The sequence below is a fragment of the Elephas maximus genome, chromosome 8, assembly GCF_024166365.1.
Source record: "Elephas maximus indicus isolate mEleMax1 chromosome 8, mEleMax1 primary haplotype, whole genome shotgun sequence".
Lineage (NCBI taxonomy): Eukaryota > Metazoa > Chordata > Mammalia > Proboscidea > Elephantidae > Elephas > Elephas maximus.
This window is the reverse complement of record NC_064826.1, coordinates 45,745,067-45,769,358: the sequence shown is the minus strand read 5'-3', so window position 1 is coordinate 45,769,358 and position 24,292 is coordinate 45,745,067. Positions and strand designations below refer to the sequence as shown.

General features: G+C 37.7%; 1 protein-coding gene across 2 annotated transcripts in view; it reads right to left on the bottom strand.

Moving 5' to 3' along the window:
• RELN (reelin) overlaps nucleotides 1-24,292 on the bottom strand; it is a 526,658-nt gene that overhangs the window by 362,903 nt on the left and 139,463 nt on the right. For both annotated transcript variants that reach the window (XM_049893075.1, XM_049893076.1), the window contains exon 3: nucleotides 6,828-6,963. In XM_049893075.1, the coding sequence (XP_049749032.1) occupies nucleotides 6,828-6,963 (136 nt within the window). The remainder of the gene's footprint in view (nucleotides 1-6,827; nucleotides 6,964-24,292) is intronic.

Here is a 24,292-nt window from a genome sequence, read left to right as displayed (position 1 = left end):
TCCTTCCTTCCTTCCTTCCTTCCTTCCTTCCTTCCTTCCTTCCTTCCTTCCTTCCTTCCTTCCTTCCTTCCTTCCTTCCTTCCTTCCTTCCTTCCTTCCTTCCTCTCTCCCTCCCTCCCTCCCTCCCTCCCTTCCTTTCTCTCTCCCTCCCTCCCTTCTCTTTCCTTCCTCTCTCCCTCCCTTCCTTCCTTCCTTCTCTTTCCTTCCTCTCTCCCTCCCTTCCTTCCTTCTCTTTCCTTCCTCTCTCCCTCCCTTCCTTCCTTCCTTCTCTTTCCTTCCTCTCTCCCTCCCTTCCTTCCTTCTCTTTCCTTCCTCTCTCCCTCCCTTCCTTCCTTCTCTTTCCTTCCTCTCTCCCTCCCTTCCTCCTTCCTTCCCTCCCTCCTTCCTCTCTCCCTCCCTTCCTCCTTCCTTCCCTCCCTCTTTCCTCTCTCCCTCCCTTCCTCCTTCCTTCCCTCCCTCCTTCCTCTCTCCCTCCCTTCCTCCCCTCCCTCCTTCCCTCCTTTTCTCCTTCCTTCCTTCCTCCTTTTCTCCTTCCTTCCCTCCCTCCTTCCTTTCTTTCCTCCTTCCTTCCCCTTTCTTTCTTTCTTGACCTTGATTTTTTTTTTTTACATTCAAGAAGTTTGAGATGATTAAGTTTCTCTCTCAATTTGACGTTTATGTGTTGTTGTGAGGTGCCATCGTGTCAGTTCTGACTCATAGCGGACCTATAGGACAGAGTAGAACTGCCCCATAGAGTTTCCAAGGAGCAGTTGGTAGATCTGAACTGCTAACCTTTTGGTTAGCAGCTGAGCTCTTAACCACTATGCCATCAGGGCTCCAAAATTTGAGGTTTACCAGTTGCTAAATACTGTAATCAAATATAAATGTAAAGACATAATGTCATAATAGCTGGATACTAAGCAGATCTCTGAGTGAAATCATCGTTTCAAATGTAAATATTATCAACAGGTAACATAAAAGTAAGGATAAAAAAATTTTAGTTATTCATTTTATACATCTGTACCAGTACAGCCAGCAAATTTATCCTTAGGCCATTTTCTCCTCTCTATCTTCACTTGCTTGTTTTTAATGACAAAGGTAGTAAGCAGACGGCCCAAATGACTATGTGGCTAAGTGGTTTACCAGCAAAGCATGGTTTATTTAGACAGTGTGCCACTTATTCTACACTGGGAAGGGCACACACAGCACATGACATAATTGTCTTGGATTTCAGTTCAAATGTTCCATGATGCTTACTATGGGGTTTTCAAAAGGATTTTATATAGGTAACTAGGTTTTAAAATCACAGAGTTCACATCATATATTGGCTGTGCTAATATGACATTACAGGATTGGGCACAGTGTCAATTCAAATGCCAGCTCTAGATAGAAATATGAATTACTTCAGGAATATGGACAATTTACCAGGATTTGCAGAGTTCTGTAATATTAAAGTGGCCACTAAAATCTGTACAATGCCATAACTTTTGGAAATAAAGAAATATACAACAGTAACTTAGTCATAAAAACGGGCAATTTCATAAAACTTTCAATTTTGTTTTAAAGGTTTTTTGTTTAAATTTTATTTCAAAGTTTTAACTTAATATCAGTTATAATGTGTGGCTTCTCCAATGCAATACTAAAAAAAAAAAAATTTTTTTTTTTTTAGTATAGTGAATTAATAAATACATATTATAATAATTCTTGGCAAACTAGAAAGAGAAGCATGCTCCCTTAATCTGAAAAAGAATTATGTACTAAAGCCCTACAGCAAATATCCCATTTAATGGGAAAATATTAAAAGCATTTCCTTTAAAGACAAGAATAAGAAAATCACGGCTTCTATCAACATTGTACTGGAAAGCCTAGCCAGTGCAATAAGATAAGAAGAAAAAAAGGGGAGGGAGAAATAAAGGTTACATGGTTTTTAAAGAAAATAAACAAAATTAAAGTTAGCTGAAGATAACACTGTTTTCTATGCAGAAAATACAAAAAAAAAACTATACATAAATGGCTAGAACTAATACAAGACTAATTCAGCAAGGTTCCTATACACCAGCCAAAGCCAATTAAAATATAATTTTAAAACATTCCATTTATGAGCAGTAAAAACTATATGTTCCTAGGAATAATTCCAACAAAAAAAAAATTATGGAGAAATTTTAAAAATTAACAAAGGACACAGAAGAACCCCTAAAGAAAAGGAAAGCATATCACATTCGTGGGTAGGAAAGTACAACATTTTGAAGTTAATGTTTCCCCAGATTTAGTCTATGAATTCAGCACAATCCTCATTAATTCTCAATAGGGACTTCTAAGGAACTCAACAAGCTGATAATAAAAACTGTAGGAAGAGTAAATTGCTAAGAAAAACCAAGATAATTTTGAAGAATAATACAAAAGAGAATATTTTTAAAATATAGTAATTTTAAAAGTGTGATTTTGTTGCAGGGATAGACAAATGCATTAATAGAATAGGGCAGAATCTTCAAACAACCCTCTGTAGATAGTCAAACTTGGTAGGCATGGCATCGCCAATCAGTGGGGAAAGGATGTACCTTTCAATGTTGTGCTAAAACAACTAGCTATCCACTTGAAAAAAAAAAAATTAGATTCCTACCTTACACCATACCCCCTCAAAAAAAATCAAGTTGATTACAGGCTTCGTATTAAGAGCAAAACATTACGACTTTTTAAAAAATATAGGGAAGTGTCTTTATAATCTCATAGTAGGGAAAGAATTCTTAAAACACACACATAAACACAAACATAATAGCAAACTGCCAAATTTAACTTGATTAAAATTTAAAACTCATTTTTAAAAGGCCAAAGTAGAATGTCTTCTACAGTATCAAAAATTACTCCCAAAGACTTGTAACTTTATTCAAAATATTTTACAACTCTGAAACAGTTTCTATCACTCAGTCATGTTACAGTCTTTGATGGAAAGAAAATAAGTAAAGTAAATGCCAAAAACATTTAATTTTCTGCATTAAAAAAAGCATCATAAAATGTGAAATGGCAAGTCGCCGACTGAGAAAATATCTGCAAACAACTGACGAATCACTAGTAATCAGAATATACGAAGATCACCTGCAACTGAATAAAACAAAATAGTAGAAAATGTTCAAAGGCTATATACAGGCAATTCACCAAAGATTAACTGTTTACCAAAAATTTGTTTACCAGGTACATGGTAAATGATAAATGGTAGCTGCTGGTTTTCTTCAAATCCAAGTCACCATCAATTTTAAGACATTAAAGAAAAAATTTTTAAATGCTGTCAATTACAATTTTAAGATGTTACCAAATAGAAGATGCAACCCTACTTCAGAGATCCCCAAAAGTGAAAAAATCTGTATCTTAGAATCAATGGAGATGACATCATTATTAGCGATTTAGAAATATTTATTGAGTGTCTTCTATTATCTCTAGTTCAGTATTAGGAACTATTAGGGATATAAAGATATTACTCATAGTCCCTGACCTTGGGGAATTTAAAAATCAGTTGTAAAGAGAAAACAAGCATATGAAACATTAAATGAATGATTTAACTAATGACATGAAAGAGAATATGCAGAATATATAGAATATATCACAAAAGCATAGAAGCATGGCTAGTGTTTAATTTCTAAGAAGTAATTCTTCCTACCTTAAAAAGCAAAAACCTTAATTTTTGAGGTTAATCAGAAAAGTGAGAATCATGGGAGTATTTGCCTTCAAATACCATAAGCTTTTTTAGTGTTTTATTTTTGTTTAATATTTAAAATTAATGTTGAACATTAGAAATCCCCTTCGAGTATTGCTAGACTCTTCTTACTAATTATGGATACTGTCTTGTGTGTCTCTACCTCAGCACACAATAGATGTGAGTAAGGAACAGAGGTAACGGGTGCAAGACTTCAGTTCTGGACATTTCAAGCAAATGGCTTCAGTGGTTCACATTCCATTTTCACTTTTCCTGTATTCTCTCACAAACTGCTTAGTAAAAACAATCCATGAAAAGCATCGTTCCTATAGAGGAGGCAGCTACTTTACGTAGCATCTACCACTGTCATGCTTTATGATAAACAGAGACTGAAACATCTAGCAAGAATACTAAAAAGTGAAAATTGCATCATCAAAATTTTACTGGGAAGGATGGGTGACGGTACATAAACTTCTTTGCAGTCAGTAAAAATTATTTCAGACCAAACTCTATTTTTCTGACCAACTGTTAAGAACACACTGTTTGGGGTTAAGACTTAAAACAGCTAAGTTACTTCTCAGAAGAAAACAAATTTCCATATCCCAGGAACAATGAGACCATAAGATATAATTTTAATAGACTCAATTAAAAATTACATCTATTTGAAAGTAGGCAGTTCTGTATTACTCTGATAGATTTACTTTGTGTTCTATCTTTCAAAAAAGTAATTTGTGTTTTAAATTAAGTGGTTATGCACGGCTAGAATTTAAACTATTATTCCAAGTGCCAAAGTGAATAAGAGAAAGCAAGTCAAAAGAGAAAGTCACCATGAGTACTGTGCTCCTCTAAATAATCACCTAAATAAAACCAAACAGTAAACATTTATTCTAGACCAAAGATGAGATGGTAAGGGGGAACACAGAAGCTAGATTAATGGAAATAGAACAATCAGAATGGAAATAATGAGAATGCTGACACATTGTGAAAAGTGTAACCAATGTCAATGAACAGTATGTACAGAAATTGTTAATGAGAACCTAATATGCTGTGCAAACTTTTACCAAAAACACAATAAAATATTAAAAAAGAGAGTCAGAGGTCCATATTTAAAAAAAGAAAGTTGTTACATTAGATGTCATATAATTCAAGGGATTTTTTTTTTATTTCTATGTATGAATACTCTACCAACTGTAGGAGAGTCAAAAAGAAATAAGAATTGGTCCCCTTGCATCAAAGGCAAGAGAATAACTCAACTAATTGTACAGGATAATCACTACTATAATAAAGTTACAAGCAAAATGTAAGAATATACACCACTTCTGCTGTTGATACATTGACAAGTTTTATAGAAGAGCTGGCATTTAAACAGGTCTTAAAAAATGGGTAGGATTTCGACAAGTAGAGCTGAAAGAAAAAAGCACTCTAGGCCGGGGGAAAAGCATAGATAAAGCAAGCAAGCCATGGAATGCTTAGGGAGTTGTGGGAAGTCCTGACAGTGAGTGCACATCAGGAGGCTGATAATGTGGGAGACAGAGGGAAAATGATAAACAGCAAGATCAGGAAGAGTTTTCAAGCCTGTACTGAAGGGCTGGCCTTCAGAAGAGAATTTTAGGCTACCCAAGTTTCAGAGATTAAGGTGTGCCTTAGGAAGATTAATTGGACAAAATGTGAAGAGTGGACTGGAAGAGAAAGAGGTGGGAGGTAAACACACCAGTTAGGAAGATATTGCAAATCACCTCAAAAAGAGGTACTGAAAGGCAGGGTCCGGATGCGAAAGGCTTTGTGAGGCAGAAAATGATGCAATTAAGTACCAATCACACGTGTGGAAGGAATCTGATGTTTGCAGTCTGGATAACCCAGGGGACAGGCAGAGGAAGTACATAATCAGTAATATGGGAGCAATTGGAACCCTGACAACAGACTGTATGTTATCAAGGAGAAAGGAAAGGTAGTAGTAAATTTTGGACTACAAGGATTTCATGAGATTTTGTTGTCCAAGCAGGAAGTTAGGATAAAAAACCATTCAAGATGTTTTGTAGTTCTATTTTGCTTGAACTGCCCATAGAATAGTTGTTCTAAACTGCGTTTGACCTTGTACCATTGGTCAACAAATATTTAATGAGTACTTACTATATGTCAGAGTCCCTGGGTGGTGCAAAAGGTTAATGTATTCAGCTGCTAACTGAGAGGTTGGAGGTTTGAGTCTACCCAGGGGTACTTCAAAAGAAAGACTTGATGATCTGCTTCCGAAAAACCAGCCACTGAAGCACAGTTTTACTCTGACACACATGGAGTTTCTGTGAGTCTTGGAATTGACCCAATGGCAACTGGTTGGTTATTATATGCCAGGCACTGTACTAGACAATTGGAACTTATCAGTGAACAAAAGAGAAAAAAAAAATCCTTGCCTTCATGGATCTTACATTTTAGCAAAAATAGACAGAAATAAATGATATACATAATACATCAGTGAAGTATTTAGTGTGTCAGAAGTAAAAAAAATGAAATGCTATGAGAGAAAAACAGTAGACTAAGAAAGATGAGAACGGTGACACTGGAGGACGGGCAGTGGTAGTCTAGACTGAGAGATGTCACAAATCATAGACTTTGAACAATAGTGTAGTTTGATCTAAGGATTCCACTGAGAACATTCTCATGACATTTTCCAGTTTCCTCTGAGTGAAAGCACAGGAGAGAGTGGTTAGGTTTTCTATCGACTACATGACTTCAGGGCACTACGAATCACCTAGCTGATAACACTTCCCCCTTGGTTTTCATGGTCTGAAATCTCCATGCCAAATGTGTGGCCTTCCCCCCAAAAATGCATGGCCACTCATAGCATTTCTGTGTATCTGTTTTCATCTTATTTTCCGACTGCCTTGATCTCTCCTCTTACTTTTGTCTTTCTGTATGTTTTTATAAGCTAAAATCCAACTTAGAACTCTCAGGTATAAATAAATAAGAAAAAATAAACTGTTAATGTTGCCTTTTTTTTTTTTCTTTTTTTACAGTTTGATATCTTTTTCGACACCAAAATTAACTGCTTTAAATTAAGGTCAAACCTGCCAAAATAATACATTTAAATAGTGACCTTATGTGTAACCCCTGAAAGGTTAAGTATTTGCCTTCAGTACTTGTCACAGAGACTTTGGGTACTTACATGAAATTCACACAGCCTGTGCCAGCGGGTGGAGCAATCCAGACGAAGCTGAGGTTGGTTGTGGGCAGGTGACTCACGTGAGAGGCCACCACACTGCACATAAACTGGTTACCAAATTGGTGGTCAGACATGATGCCTGAGGGGCAGAAAGGAAGGGAAGTTGTTATAAAGACAACAGAACAAAATCTTACTTCTCATGGCATCACGATATTTTCTGGATGCTTTTCTTTCTAAAACTAAGATTCATTATGCAATTTGGCTTTCCCATAAGTTACGTAATTTTACACTCTCTATTGCTAGAAGGAAAGTCATAATTTAAAACATTATTGTTAAGGAGTGATTCACTAACTTCATTGCTATAGTATTTGCTTTTCTTCAATTTTGTTGATCCCCACCACCAAAGACCACCAGGAACACACCTGCAGTCAAACAAGGTTGGGTTTACTGGAACTGTTTGCAACAAGGAAGACCAAACACTGTGGGGAACTGGGAGGCATGTCAGTAACAGGACAGGAGGGGCTTGTTAAAACACTTGGGCTTGTGTTAGGTTACCTGGGGGAAGCCAGGCAATCAGGTTTGCCCTTGGATTTCCTGGTTTAGTGCTGAACATTCTGAGCCCTGGGAACCCCCTCAGTGTTATCCTCAGGGCTCAGGTGAGGGTAGTTCTGCTTCTGGATTGGGTGTTGTTAGAAAAGGAAAACAAGTCGATGTCTAGGTATCTTTCATTGTTGTTGTTGTTGCTGTTTTTAAGTGTTGTCGGGTTGGCTCCGACTCATAGTAACCCTATGTACAAAAGAAAGAAACACTGCCTGGTTCTGCACCATCCTCACAATCGTTGCTATGCTTGAGCCCATGCTTGCTGCCACTGTATCAATCCATCTCCTTGAGGGTCTCCCTTGTTTTTGCTGACCCTCTACTTTACCAAGCATGATGTCCTTCTCCAGGGATTGGTCCCTCCTGACAACATGCCCAAAGGACCTGAGATGAAGTCTCACCATCATCATTTCTAAGAAACACTCTGACTGTACTTCTTCCAAGACAAATTTGTTCGTTCTTCTGGCAGTCCAGGTATATTCAATATTCTTCACCAACGCCATAATTCAAAGGCATCAATTCTTCGGTCTTATTCATTGTCCAGCTTTCACATGCATATGAGGTGATCAAAAATACCATGGCTTGGGTCAGGTGCACCTTAGTCCTCAAAGTGACATCTTTGTTTCTTAACACTATAAAGAAGACTTTTGCACATTTGCCCAATGCAATACATTGTTTGATTTCTTGACTGCTGCTTCTATGGGCATTAACTGTGGAACGAAGGAAAATGAAATTCTCGACAACTTCAATCTTTCTCCATTTATTATGATGTTGCTTATTGGTCCAGTTGTGAGGATTTTTGTTTTCTTTATGTTGAGGTGTAATCCATACTGAGGGCTGTGATCTTTGATCTTCATCAATAAGTGCCTCAAGTTCTCTTCGCTTTCAGCAAGCAAGGTTGTGTCATCTGCATATATAGGCTGTTAATGAGACTTCTTCCAATCCTGATGCCGCATTCTTCTTCATATAGTCCAGCTTCTCTGACTATTTGCTCAGCATACAGATTGAATTAAAAAAATAAATCCGTTGCCATGGAGTCAATTCCAACTCATAGCAACCTTATAGGACAGAGTAGAACTGCCCCATAGGGTTTCCAAAGAGCACCTGGTGAATTTGAACTGCAGGCCTTTTGGTCAGCAGCCGTAGCTCTTAACCAGTACGTCACCAGGGTCTCCATAGGTACGGTGAAATGATACAATCCTGATGCATACCTTTCCTGATTTTAAAGAATGCAGTATCCCCTTGTTCTGTTTGAACGCATGCCTCTTGGTCTATGTACAGGTTCCCCATGAGCACAATTAAGTGTTCCGGAATTCCCATTCTTCACAATGATATTCGTAATTTGTTATGATCCACACAAATTTTATTTTCTACATTTTATTTATTTTGTTTTCATTGTTGAGAATATACACAGCAAAACATACACCAATTCAACAATTTCTGCGTGTACGATTTGTGACATTGATTACATTCTTCGAGTTGTGCAACTACTCTCACCCTTCTTTTCTGAGCTGTTTCTCCCTCATTAGCAAAACTCACTGTCCCCTAAGGTTCCTATTTAATCTTTCAAGTTGCTGTTGTCAATTTGATCCCATATAGACAGTTCTTAAAAGAGCATAATGCTCAAGGTAGTATGGGTATCTTAATTATTTTTATCTAGGAGGAATAAGGAACAGAAATTGGAAAAGCAGCAGCAGTCACTCATGTTAGCATGGAGAGGGGAATATTGTTTTTTTTTGTGGTTTGCACCATGTTCTTGTTTTTGTCTGTGTACAGACGTGATTACAGCATGGTCTTGTTTTCGTCTCATTCCATCACAGTCACAGAGTGGACTTGTCTGCTGTTGAGGTTTTATGAAATTGTTTATGTTCTACATGAGAGCACCATGGCTGAGCTATGTCAGGCCAGCTCCCAGCTGAACTATCAGGAGAGGGTTTTTTTTTTTTTTTTTAAAGAAGGTAATTCCTTTAGGTTTACCTCGAACATAAAATACTAATAAAAACATTGTCAGTAGTGGGCATTTAAATAAAAAATTGCCTCATTTACTGGCTTTGTGGTCTTGGGTAAATGACTTACTCTTTTTTTTTTTTTTTTTTTTCCAGATTCAGTTTCCTTGTCTATAAAATGGAAATACTATGTACCCGCATCTTAAAGTTGTTGTGAGAATTAAATGATCCAATACATTTGACAGCACCTGGTATAGTATCTAGAAGCAATGGGCTCTCAATAAATATCAATTTTCTATGAGGAAAATATGATTCTACTTAATCTATTTCTCTCTAAAAATCCTTAATGACTCCCCCATTGTCTACGGCTGCACTGTCCAATATAGCAGCCACTAGCCAATGTGGTCATTTAAATTTTAATTATTTAAAATTAAATATAAATTAAAATTTAAGTTCTTTAGGTGCCTTAGCCACATTTCAAGTGCTCAGTAGCCACATGTGACTACTGGCTGCCATATTGGCCAACACAGAATAGAACATTCCCATTGTTGAAGAAAATTCTGTTACCACTGATTCATAGAATAAAATTAAGTCCCTTTGGATCTGTCTCCCATTTCTCTGCCCAGTCTCAGCATCAGCATTTTCTGCTCCCATGTCTTCCCCATCCCCTTGCAATTTACATACCCCAAATACCAAATGTACCTTCCTTCTCCACCTTTGCACAAGCTATACTCTCCAGGGGGAAAGTTCTCTCTTCTGAACTGACCTCAACCATCTGGAAAATCCTCTTTCAAGATTCAACTCATTTTCTGCTTTGTAGATCTCCAAGCAAACCCAGGCAGCTCCTCTTGTAGATCCCCACTGACCCTTTTATATAACTTCAGTACAGCTCTTATCTCAAGGCATTTGTAATGTTCTTTTTACTTACGCTTCTCTACTCTACATTTTAAGTTCCTTAAAAGCAAAAATTGAGTCTCTTAATTTACATCTCTCTAGCATCTAGCACAGTATAGATAGTCAAATCTATTAATCACTTTTCTTTATGTTTTTGGCTTTTTGTCTCAGTCTCAAAAATGCCTTCTCAATCCCCAAGTTTTAAAAAAATATTCTCCTATATTTTCTTTTTACTATTTCATTTTTACATTTACATCTTTAATGTATCTGAATTTTATTTTGAGGTGTGGTACAAGGTAAGGATTTAACTTTACTCTTTTTTTTCTAAATAGTTATTGGTTAATGGTTACAGGTTTCAACTGGAATGTCATGATGGGCTCATCACTGGTTTCTCTGCCTCCTCCCCCCACTGAATCAAAATGATCTTTCTAAAAAGCATATATGATTATGTCAATCCCCTGCTAAAATACCTTCAGTGGCTTCCCATCAGATTCCAGAGAAATATAACTCCCACTCATTCTTCATCTCTGCTGGGCTAACTGCTACATGCTCTTCAAGGAATAGCTCAATGTAGCCTCTGTTTGAAACCACTGAAGTGAGTTATTTACTATGCTGAATGTGATGATATAAAGATAAATAAGGCATGGTCCAGCCCTCAAAGAACTCTCTCCCCACTCACTGCCCCATCCCCATGTTTGAACAGGTATATTTCCTATACGTCATAGTAGCAGGTCATAACTTTCCTCCATCACAGCACTTGACCATCTCCCCAGTGAGCCCATGGGAATAGGTCTTTAACCTTTGTATCTTAAGCTCTTAGCTCAGTGCCTGGCACACTTGTATTTATTCCAAAAATAATAATGTATTTTGAATTTATTCAAGAATAACTTAATTATAAAAACAAAATGGAAATTGTTAATACATAGGTTCATTTAACTAGTGATATAGAATTTTCTAGAATAGAAATTTGTCTAAAACAGGTCTTAGTGGCCAAAGAAATAGAAAACCACTCTATGTTTTGACATAGCCTAATGAGCCTTTTCCTCACTCAAATTTTTACTTTTTAAGCTGCATCTTGAGACAAAAGTCGTCAAGCCAAAAAAACCACAAAATGAGGGAGGATAAGAGATTCCCAGGGAAAACATGCAGTGCTGAAGGAGACTCAACAGCCGTGACTCAAGAATTGCCACTCCCTCCGGTTAAGCATAAAGCAGGGATTCAGTGTGGAAAATGACACATCTGCAGGAGTCACCCTGGCCAAAATGGAAAACAACACTTCTAGCCACACTCTGTGGGAAGGGAAATGAATCCAACAAAAGGGTTTCAGAGCCTTGGTAATGGGATTCATGTTCAAATATCTTCCATTCCTCAAATAACTTCTTAGAAAGTGAGTCAGTGTCTCAGCTGCATATTATTTGGTAGTTACATTGTCATAATATCTCATGTCCTACTCTGGTCATGCCTAGAACATCATTCTTGCAAGCCAACAGGCTACCCCAGTAGGTCTTCAATTTGGCTACACAAGGGCATCACCTGAAAAGACTTTAAAAATACTGGGTCCCAGGGATTCTGATCTGATTGATTTGGGGTATTAAAATTTTTTAAAACTTGGCAAGGAATTCTAATATGTAGCCAAAAACTTGCATTAAAAGTGTCTTAGTAAAACATCCAGAATTTAGTACTTATAGTAATACTATTCAAATCACTATGGTACCGATACAAAGTTTAAAAGCATCAGGTAGTGTGTTACATAATAACCCCGGTAATAATGTAAAACGTTCTATCCTCTTACTGACCACTCATAAAACCATCCCAAACATGTATTCCAAGGACCTTTTTGTCCTTTCAAGCCCTATGAATGTGGAATGGTCTTTGCTTTTTTAACAAAAAGCATTGGAAAATTATACTGCTACCATACTTTGTCCCACACGTCATTTTGTCATACTGTGGTGGCTTGTGTGTTGCTGTGATGCTGGAAGCTATGCCACTGGTATTTCAAATACCAGCGGAGTCACCCATGGTAGACAGGTTTCAGTGGAGCTTGCAGACCACGACAAACTAGGAAGAAGGACCTGGTACTCTACTTCTGAAAAAATTGGCCAGTGAAAACCTTATGGATAGCAACACAACATAGTCTGATATAGTGCTGGAATATGAGCACTCAAAATATGACTGGGGAAGAGCTGCCTCCTCAAAGTAGAGTTGACCTTAAGGACGCGTATAGAGTCAAGCTTTCGAGGCCTTCATTTGCTGATGTGGCACAACTCAAATGAGAAGAAACAGCTGCAAACGACCATTAATAATCAGACCATGGAATGTACAAAGTATGAATCTAGGAAAATTGGAAATCATCAAAAATGAAATGAAATGCATAAAGACCAATGTTCTAGGTATTAGAGAGCTGAAAAGGACTGGTATTGCTCATTTTGAATCAGTATAGTATAGTATATGGTATACTATACTGGGAATGACAAATTGAAGAGGAATTGTGTTGCATTCATCGTCAAAAAAAAAAAATTTCAGGATCTATTTTGCTGTACCACGCTGTCAATGATAGGGTAATATCCATAGGCCTACAAGGAAGAGCAGTTAATATGACTATTATTCAAATTTATGCACCAACCACTAAGGCCAAAGATGAAGAAATTAAAGATTTTTACCAACTTCTACAGTTTGAAATTGATCAAATATGCAAATAAAGATGCATTGATAATTACTGGTGATTGGGAATGCAAAAGTTGAAAACAAGGAAGGATCAGTAGTTGGAAAATATGGCTTTGGTGATAGAAATGATGTCAGAGGTCACAAAATAGAATTTTGCAAGACCAGCAATTTTTTCACTGCAAATATCTTTTATGAACAACATAAACGGCGACCATACACGTGGACCTCGCAAGATGGAATACACATGCATCAGATCGTCTACATCTCCAGAAGGAGATGAGGGGAAGCTCAATATTCTCAGTCAGAACAAGGCCAGGGCCAACAGCGGAACATACCATCAATTGTTCATATGTAAATTCAAGTTGAAGCTGACGAAAATTAAAACAAGTTCACGAGAGCCAAAATACAACCTTGCATATATTCCGCCTGAATTTAGAGACCATCTCAAGAACTGATTTGACGCATTGAACGCTAGTGACCAGAAGACCAGATGAGTTGTGGAATGACATCAAGGACATCATACATGAAGAAAGAAAGAGGTCAATAAAAGACATGAAAGAAAGAAAAGACCAAAATGGATGTCAGAAGAGACTCTGAAACTTCCTCTTGAACATACAGTAAAAGCAAAAGGAAGAAATGATGAAGTAAAAGAGCTGAACAGAAGATTTCAAAGGATGACTTGAGAAGACAAAGTAAAGTATTATAATGACATGCATGAAGACCTGGAGATAGAAAACCAAAAGCGAAGAAAATGCTCAGCATTTCTCAAGCTGAAAGTACTGAAGAAAAAATTAAAGCCTCAAGTTGCAATATTGAAGGATTCTACGAACAAAAAACTCAACAATGCAGGAAGCATCAAAAGAAGATGGAAGGAATATACAGAGTCACCGTATGAAAAAGAATTGGTTGACATTCAGTCATTTCAGGAGGTAGCATATGATCAAGAACTGATGGTACTGAACGAAGAAGTCCAAGCTACACTGAAGGCACTGGTGTAAAACAAGGCTTCAGGAATTGACAGAATACCAGTTGAGATGTTTCAACAAACGGATGCAGTGCTGGAAGTCCTCACTCATCTATGCCAAGAAACTTGGAAGACAGCTACCTGGCCAACCAACTGGACATTGTTAGGTACTGTCAAGTCAGTTCCCGCTCATAGCAACCCTATGTACAACAGAAAGAAACCCTGCCCCGGTTGTATGCCATCCTTCTCAGTCATTGCTATGTTTGAACCCGTTGTGGCACCCATGTGTCAATCCATCTCTTTGAGGTTCTTCCTCTTTTTCACTGACCCTCTACCTACCAAGCATGATGTCCTTCTCCAGGCACTAGTTCCTCCTGGATAACATGTGCAAAGTACATGAGACAAAGTCTCACCATTGTTGCTTCCAAGGAGCACTCTACCTGTACTTCTTCCAAGACAGGCTTATTTGTTTTTCTGGCAGCCCATGGTATATTTAACATTCTTTGTCAGCACCATAATTCAAAGGCATCAATTCTTCATTTTTCCTTATTCACTGTTCAGCTTTCGCGTGCACATGAGGCGACTGAAAATATAATGGCTTCGGTCAAGTGCACCTTAGTCTTCAAAGTGACATCTTTGCTTTTTAACACTCTAAAAAGGTTTTTGGCAGCATATTTGCCCAACGTGATAAGTCCTTTGATTTCTTGACTGCTGCTTCCATGGGCGTTGAACTGACTGGGAAGAAATCCATATTTGTGCCCATTCCAAAGACAGGTGATCCAACAGAATGCAGAAATTATTGAACAATATCATTAATTTCACACACAAGTAAAAGTTTGCTGAAGGTCATTCAACAGTGGTTGTAACAGTAAATCAACAGGGAGCTACTAGAAATTCAAGCTGGATTTAGATGAGGACTTGGAATGAGGGTTGTATACCATTGCTGATGTCAGATGGATCTCAGCTGAAAGCAGAGAATACCAGAAAAACATTTACCTGTATTTTATTGACTGTGCAAAGGCGTTCAACTGCATGGATCATAACAAATTATGGATAACATTGTGAACAATGGGAATTCAGAACACTTAATTGTACTCATGGGGAACCTGTGCACAGACCAAGAGGAAGTCATTCAGACAGAATGAAGTCAGAAAAGGTGTATATCAGCATTGTATTGTTTCACCCTACTTTTCAGTCAGTACCTTGAGCAAATAATCCAAGAAGCTGGACTATATAAAAACCTGTGTGGCATCAAGATTGGAGGAAGACTCATTAACAACCTGCATTATACAGATGACACAGCCTTGCTTGCTGAAAGTGAAGAGGACTTGAAGCACTTACTGATGATGATCAAAGACTACAGCCTTCGGTATGGATTATGCCTCAACATAAGGAAAACAAAAATCTTCACAACTAGACCAATAAGCAACATCATCATAAATGGAGAAAATACTGAAGTTGTTAAGAATTTTATTTTGCTGGAACCCACAATCAATGCCATGGAAGCAGCAGCCAAGAAACCAAATGAACATATTGTATTGGCCAAATATGCTGCAAAAGACCTGTTTAAAGTGCTCAAAAGCAAGTATGTCACTTTGAGGACTGACCCAAGCCATAGTATTTTCAATCACCTCATATGCATGGAAAGCTGGACAATGAATAAGGAAGACCAAAGAAGAATTGACCCATTTGGATTATGGTGTTGGCAAAGAATATTGAATATACCATGGACTGCCAGAAGACCAAACAAATGTCTTGGAAGAAGTACAACCAGAATGCTCCTTAGAAGCAAGGATGGTGAGACTTCATCTCACATACTTCAGACATGTTATCAGGAGGAACCAGTCCCTGGAGAAGGACATCATGCTTTCTAATAGTAAAGGATCAGCCAAAAAGAGGAAGACCGTCAAAGAGATGGATTGACACAGTGACTATAACAATGGGCTCAAGTATAACAATGATTGTGAGGATGGTACAGGACCCTGTGGTGTTCCATTCTGTTGTACATAGGGTCACTATCATGGATTGTGATCACAAAAATATGGGATCAGAGTTGGAGAAAAATGTAGAACAAAATTCTAACTCACACACAAAAAAAGACTAAGACTGGAGAAACCCCAAGAGTATGGCCCTGGACACCCTTTTAGCTCAGTAATGAAGTCACCCCTAAGGTTCACCCTTCAGCCACAAAGTAGACAGGCCCATGAAACAAAACAAGACTAAAGGTGCACACCAGCCCAGCGGCAAGGTCTAGAAGGCAGGAGGGGACAGGAAAGCTGGTAATAGGGAACCCAAGGTCGAGAAGGGAGAGTGTTCACATGTCATGGGGTTGTTAACCAATGTCATAAAACAATATGTGTACTGTTTAATGAGAAGCTAGTTTGTCCTGTAAAACTTCATCTAAAGTAGAATTTAAAAAAAAAATGTGTATCAATTTGGCAAGGCCATGATTCCCAGTATTGTGAGATTGTCTGCCATTTTGTCATCCCTGTGATTTTCCTGTGCTGTAAAATTTTATCCCTATGATGTTAATGAGATGGATTAGTGGCAGTTATGTTGATGAGATCTATAAGATTAGATTGGGTCTTAAGCCTATCTCTTTTGAGATATAAAAGAGAGAAGGGAGCAGAGAGACATGGGACCTCATACTACCAAGAAAGGAGTGCCAGGAGCAGAAAGCATCATTTGGGCCTGGGGTTCCTGTGCAGAGAAGCTCCTAGTCCAGGTGAAGACTGATGAGAAAGACCTTCCTCCAGAGCCAGCAGAGAGAGAAAGCCTTCCCCTGGAACTGATGCCCTGAATTTGGACTTCCAGCTTACTAGACTGTGAGAAAAAAAAATTCTCTTTGTTAAAGCCATCCACTTGTGGTATTTTCTGTTACAGCAGCACTAGGTAACCAAGACAGTCGCTATAAGTCGGAACTGACTTGAAGATACCTAACAACAACAACAACACCCTTATGAGGTAGGAGCTCATTTCTCCATTTTACCGTTTAAGACTGAGACACATGGAAATACAGAAAGAAACTTACTCATGGCAGGGGAAGTTGGCAGAAGAGCCAGGATTCAAATCAGTGTTCTTGCTACATATTCAGAAATGATTTTCTTGAAGAGGGAGAATGGAACTGAGTCTTGAGGAAAAAGCTAAGATTTTCCGTATTTGTTGTCATTTAATATAAAGCAGCCCCCCATTAGCTCTGCCACACACCAGCTCTGTGACCTTTTTTTGTTTGTTTGCATCTTCTCTTAAGCTTCAATTTTATCATCTCTAAAATGCTGGTCCACATCCTTAGATATCTTTCAGTTCCACAGCTCTCTGAGTACAATTTAAATAAACAGAAGAAATATGGGAGGGCATTCCACAAAAGGCAGACATAATGAGCAGAGGTGCACATATAAAATGAGCACTTGGAAAATAAGAGCAGTCGGAATCAGCTTCCAGCGTTCTATGAAACACAATTTATTGCATCCGCCACAGTGATCTTAATGGCTTTTGTGTCATGGAAGACATATACCATCTAATTAACATACGTGATCTAGAAACCTATTCTTAGGATAAGTGGAATTTGAACTGGGTAATGAATTTAAATTTACGATTTTGCCTTCCCTATTGCATGCTGGATAATAGGATACATACTTAGTTTTTAATATGACTTGGAAAAGAGAAAATAGGATCTAGCATAAAAAAAGAATTTCATTACACTGTTTTACATGGAGATGTATATATAGGAAATGTACATAAGCATAGTGTAGTTATACTAAAGATTTTTATTGTTGTGATTATGTGTAAACTATCATACAAAAAATTTCTTCCCCAGAGAAATAGGCTATACTTTTCCAAGAGAGTTGGGCTATAAGACAAAGTAAACATTTTAAGAAATATGGTTCTCCTCATCTAACTATGGAAAAAGAAAGTAGAGTATCTCTTTCAAACTTTGAAGTTCCACAGAATCGATGACAGTTTTGACTTTAGCCAGACTGTAAAACATCCTTGTTATAATCAGGTTTCCTTTTGAATAATGTATATGCACATCAAAAAAACAGAATATTCACAAGCTGGCTGCAATTTCAATATCAAGAAACAATCCATGTAACACTTTAAAACAATTATTCCTTTAAAAATGACAGGTGTTTTTATTTACTAAGTCATTCAAAATACTGGATGTTTGGATACAAATATCTAATATTTGTCTTCTTAATCAAAGCTGGGGTTAAAGGACAGGAAGCAATGGCAGAATTTCCTTTACCCACATTGTACTTTTGCAAATTGAGGCTCACGATGTCTTTAATTGTTCTAAAGTTGCCTCCACGATCCTTTTAAGACAGTGACACATATGTCTGTGCCTTCCGGGATGTAATTTTCCTTGACAAGTCTTCAGTTATTTTAAGTTTGTGATTAAACCTTGTATGAACCCCATTTTCCCTTAGGAATACTTTCCTATGCTTTTAATGTGCATACCTTGGGTTTTCAGACTGTAACTAGAATTTCTATGATCCCCATCTCTAAAGCTATATATATATTTTTTTTCATAAAACTGTAAGCTATTCATTTCCAAGAAACACACTGAAGATTATATTACCAAAAATAACCAATATAGTGAGAAAATTACACATTCATGTTGGGTTTTCTTTATATATGTTTTGTAGATTAAAGATGTGGATTACACAAATCTGTATAGTTTGTAATTTTCCATGGTTAGTGTTAAAGTGGGCAGAAATGTGTCCTGGGTTATTTTCATGAGTTTCAACAACTAAGACATCTGTAAATGGAATGTCATCAAACAATGGGCAAGTACATTAAGAATACAGATTTTTGTTATGTGGAAAATGTAATCTCCATATATACCAAAACCAAAACCTAACCCATTGCCATAGAGTCGATCCTGACCTATAGAGACCCTATAGGACAAAGTAGAACTGGCTCATAGGGTTTCCAGGGAGCAGCTGGCAGATTCAAACTGCAAACCTTTTGGTTAGCAGCCATAGCACTTAACCACTGTGCCACCAGGGCTCCAATCTTTATATGTAATAATGATAAATTCTTTAAAGAAGTATTACTTTAACTTATTATCTCAAACATTTTCAGAAAGTTCGGTAGAACATTTTGTCAGGAAATTTAGTAAATGTATTAACTTTTGTCTATATAAGACATGTAAGATAAGAATGGCACAAATATTTAAGATAATTTCTATTTTCTTTTATTTGCATCATTTTGTTCTAAGGATATCTAAAGGCTGTTCTGAAAATGTAGTTTGGAAGGTTAACGTTATGTTGTAAGTGAAAAGAGAAGATGAATTATGGAGTTCCTTTTTACATTCTTTAATCTTTTCATTTAATTAAAATAGGAATAACTCGACTTACAGAATTCAACTATCAGTTATCTGCCTTCTTTGCTAGATCGATGTACTCAAACATCTCCACAAAGCCAAATGTGATATCACGTGCTGAAAAGCCATCACAGAACTTCCTGAAAACATCCTTATTGCAACTTATCTGTAAAGTGCCAGCCTGATGAAAATGGGCATAAAAAAGAAGAGCTCTCCAGCTGTGCTACAAGATATTGAGGAGTATGTGCACACGCATGTGTGCATACACACAGGTACACATACATTGTCCACATGTTGATTTTTTTTTTTTGAAGCATTGATTTGGGGTTATTTGGTTTAAGATTTAAGTGTAAAAAGCAAAAAAGTACTAAAACCTTTTAAAAACCATCCTTGCATTGCATGACTATGGACATAAGTAGTTAGAAAAGTATGAGGATCCATGCAATTTCCACTCCTCTTGTCAGTTACATAAAGAAGCCTATTCTAAGTCAGCCTGTTTCTTTCTGCACTCATCGGTTACAAAGCTGAGAGTCCTTGTTGCTGCCTTCTCCATCCCTCTCCCAGTGCTATTATTTACCAAACTCTTTCTTTGCACCAGGTGTTTTATCCATATTATTACTGTATGACTACCTGAGAGGCAGTAGAAAGTAAAGGTTGAGAGCATAGGCCCTGGAGGCAGTCTGCCTGAGTTCAGATGCCTGTTCCACCACCAAGGGGTAGCGGGCCCTTGCGCAAGTTACTCAAACACTCTGTTTCTCAGTTTCCTCACCAGGAAAATGGGTATGATAATAATAGACTCTTTGTGAAGATTAAATGAGTGCCTGATACATACTGAGCACTATGTAAATCTTAGCTATTATTCTCATTCCCATTTTAGAGATAAAGGAACCAAGGCCTGCTAATTTAAGGGACTTATTTTTTTTTTTTTTATTACAAAGGATAAGAGCTAATAAATGGCATTTGAACACAGGTCCATCCTCTATCATACACAGTCTTCTGGATTTTTCTCTACATCTTCAAACAGCAGTACCTTAGTTCTGGGACAGTCCCCTGTCTGATCCAAAAGAAATCTTGTCCAAATCCCATGAATGAAGTGCAAACTATCTGAGGGTGAGTAGGATGCCTGCCTCTCCTCTAGGCACAAGTTTGGTGTCTGTCTGTCTGCGTGTCTCTCTTTCTGCCTCTCTCTCACCAAATATCTAAATTGCTCATAATGAAGTTATTAGATATGCTTTGTCCTCTTGGCAGACAAGAAGCTGAAGCTCTCTGATCTACTGGTCCCAAGTATATCTCTGCTGCTTTCCTTCCCAGCCCTGAATATTCTCTCTCCCTCTTTAACAACTACACAGAGCCTGCCTCCCACCTTTCCTCAACTAACTGCACCAGACTGGCTACCTGTCCAGAACTGTATTTTACCCCACCACCTGGTACTTGCTCTGGTGTGTGTTGGATTCACAGCCCAACTTCCTGTCTAGGAGTCAGATTTAACACACACGCAGGCCAAAGAGATCCAAACAGGAGGCTTTAGAGATAGAAACACAAGCCACGAAGGAGAATGAAAAGAGCAAGGTTTTATTTGAAAAGAAAAAAAAAAAAACAACTAAAGACTGTTGCCTTGTTGGAATAACTCCTGACCCTATGGGCCACCTCCAATATTCTCAAGCCCGTCCCTCCTCCTCCTCTCCTGCTGCTAGAGAAATGCCCAGCTGACCTATCCAAGAAGTTTGATGCAACACCAAAATTACTATCCAGTGTCCTGATTCAAAACTCTGCTTATATCAGTTTTCAAAATGAAACAAAGAGATCCGGGACAGAATAATGACAACTAAAAATTTACTGAGTATTTAATGGTGCAGGCAAAGTTCTAAATATTAGGATCATTGTTTAGTAAGTGGATAATAATAATATCCACTTAATAGAATTGTGGAAAGGACTAAGTAGAATAATTCATGTTCTGAAGGTTAATTGCTAAATTGCATGTCAAGTGATTAGGATAGTTTCCATTAAATTTTGGCCATTATAATTTTATTTGTGGCATTAAAGAATATATTTCAGTCTTTCTCTGTCTCTACTCCATTCACACCCAACTTCCCTTTAAATAAGTAAGTGAGCTGCAGATCATCCAAACTGAGCATGAAACTCAGGCTCAAGCCACAAACAGGAGAATGGTAACTTGGCTAACCCCAGAAAGTCTCTGCACATAAACAATTAAAAAAAAAAAATAGGATCTTGTTATTTAACTGTACCTCTGGATTGGCTGACCTAAAAGAACTGCCCCTAGCAAGGGTATATCTCAATAACTAGAGACAGTTGCCTTATATGTACAGGTATAACTACTTTATCAAATATTTTAGCATTGTTAAAATGAATAGCCCCATGGTCTTCAAGCTTCAAATGTCCAACACCTTAAAGGAACAATGAATCTGCCACATTTCTCCCCTCCCTTAAAGACCATCATAGTCCATACTGCTATGAGCTGACCCTGCTTCCCAATTAGTCTATGGCAGTGTTTCTCAATCTTTTTTTTTAATCACCCCCATAAGAAGCCTTTTTAGACATTTTTTTTCCCTAATAACCCCTGAACCATGGAATTTAAATACCACAGGTATACTGTACTATACAAATACCGCTATACAAATACCTCTATACTGTACTATACAAATACCTCTATACTGTACTATACAAATACTGTACTATATAAATACCTCTGCTTTATAAATAAAAATAGTATTGTTGCCTCTTCAAACCAATATTATCATAATATTAATAGCTTCTATTGATAATGCATGGTCTATGGAAATGGCACCTGTGGGTGCACAACTCCAGAAGGCAACATTACACAGAATAAAAGAGAATGGTGTCTTCTGAAGTGCAACTGCTGAAGTCCTGAGTGTATCTACTGACATTCTCAGCTGCAAACCACAGAATCTACTCTACCTAATTGAAGCAATGTTTAGAGATATTAGGTAGCTTCTTTGGGAAGGCTAGAGAAGCAAACTTGGATGCTGCACAGCAAGGAGTGATATCCACTCCATTATGGGACTGGCTCAACATAAAAACAACAGCTACTGCCCATGCCATGACACCAACCATGCTTGGACTGCAATAACAGAACGACCACCTCAGATACCCCAGAAAAATAAGAACCTTCCACCACTACTATACTTGATAGAATATTGATTTACCCATGCTCAGTCTCCATCTCATGTTGCACTCTTCTATACCCAAGTCTCCTGAGGGTGGGTCAGATACATGGAAATTAAGTCACATACTTACACCCTGGCAACCCTGGTGGCATAGTGGTTAAGTGCTACGGCTGCTAACCAAAGGGTGGGCAGTTCGAATCTGCCAGGTGCTCCTTGGAAACTTTATGGGTTTTTTTTTTTTTTTTTACTTACACCCTAGCAAGGGAGTCTGGGAATTCTATTTGGAGAAGGTGGTACTTACAATGTGGGAAACTATATAAAAATGTTGGACAACCATAAATGATATATGTCCACTACTGAGGACAAGTTCAGAGTCTATAAAATTCTGGATTTCTTGACCTAAAGTTAGCTAAATTAACTGACATATTTAAAAGGCTATGGCCTTTACGATTATTTCCATTAACCTATATATTGAGTTCTTAACCCCCTTCCTTGAATAGGTATCTGGGCATAGGTCTATGGTCTTGAATTAGAAAAGGTATTGGTTATAGTAGTCAATTTGCTTGATGGACAGAAGGAAAGCTACTCTACCCTTCTTGGATTGCCTAAAGAACTTTCCAAGGAGCTACATCAGGCCAGAAGATATGGCTCTGTTCTCTGACCTAAGATGGTATAAACCTGGAATAAGGGCAGCAATCATTTTAACAATTATAGTTCCTACTAAAGAGGAATAAGTGAGTTGGCATAATATGTATTATCTCAGTTGAAGAAACACTATCTACTCTGGGAGTCATTCTTGACCATTCCCCCACCAATCAATCCTTCAATCACTCATCAGGTATGTCTGATGTTATTTCTTCAAGATTTTTCAATTGTACCTTCTCCTGCTTACCCTTTCCACTATTGCCTTATATCAGGCATTCATTATCTCTTTCTTTTCTACTACCACAGCCAACTAATCGATCTCGTTGAGTTCAATTTTGCCTCAAGTTAATTCTCAACACAACTATCCTACCAAAATACAAGTGTGATTTTATCATTCCAGTGATTAAAATCCTTCAGTGGCAACCCATACTTATAAAATTAGGCCTAAGTTCCCCAACATGACATTCTGCCTTCTACCTACCTCTCTGGGCTCGTCTATCATGATTCCCTTCTTTAGGTTTCATAGTCTATCAACATCAAACTGTATGTAGTTGTATGTACACATCTCTGCTCTTGTTCTTTCTACCTAGACCAGGGGTCAGCAAACAATGACCTATGGGCCAAATATTGTCTGTGGCCTATTTTTGTATAATCCTTGAGCTAAGAATGGTTTTAATTTTTTTTAAGTTGTAAAAAAACAGAAAAATCACAAAGATGAATATGGAACAGAGATCTACCATACGTGGCCCTTTACTAACTGGTCCTTTCCAGAAAAAGTTTGCCAGTCCCTGGCCCATACTGCCCTTTTTCTCTATAGCTTGGATAAACCCCTGGTCATCATTTAATACACAGATAAGGTCCTAGATAATCTCCCAAGAAGATTTCTGCAGAATTCCTTCCTCTAGCCAAGCTTAATGTTAGAAACATCCCCATGTTCTTACAATACCCAGAAAGAATATAGGTGTGTCATTAAACCTACTCATTGTTTTATAGCTACTGTCTCCTTAAGACTGTAAGTTATGTGTTATGAATTTTATGTCCATAAAATGTATCATACTCACATAACAAATGTTTATGGAATGAATTGTTGCTGAATAAAAAGCATTACAATTGTTGACTTCATAAACTAGCAAAGTAATTTAAATGACGGAGCTCTCCGTGGTCCTGAAGGCTTTTTGCCTACAGCTCCTTCCATGGGATGACCAGAACATTATACTTTATGTTCCACAATTCTCTCCACTAGTCTCTGATATGGCTATTCAGACTTTGCCACTTCTCCAGTCAAC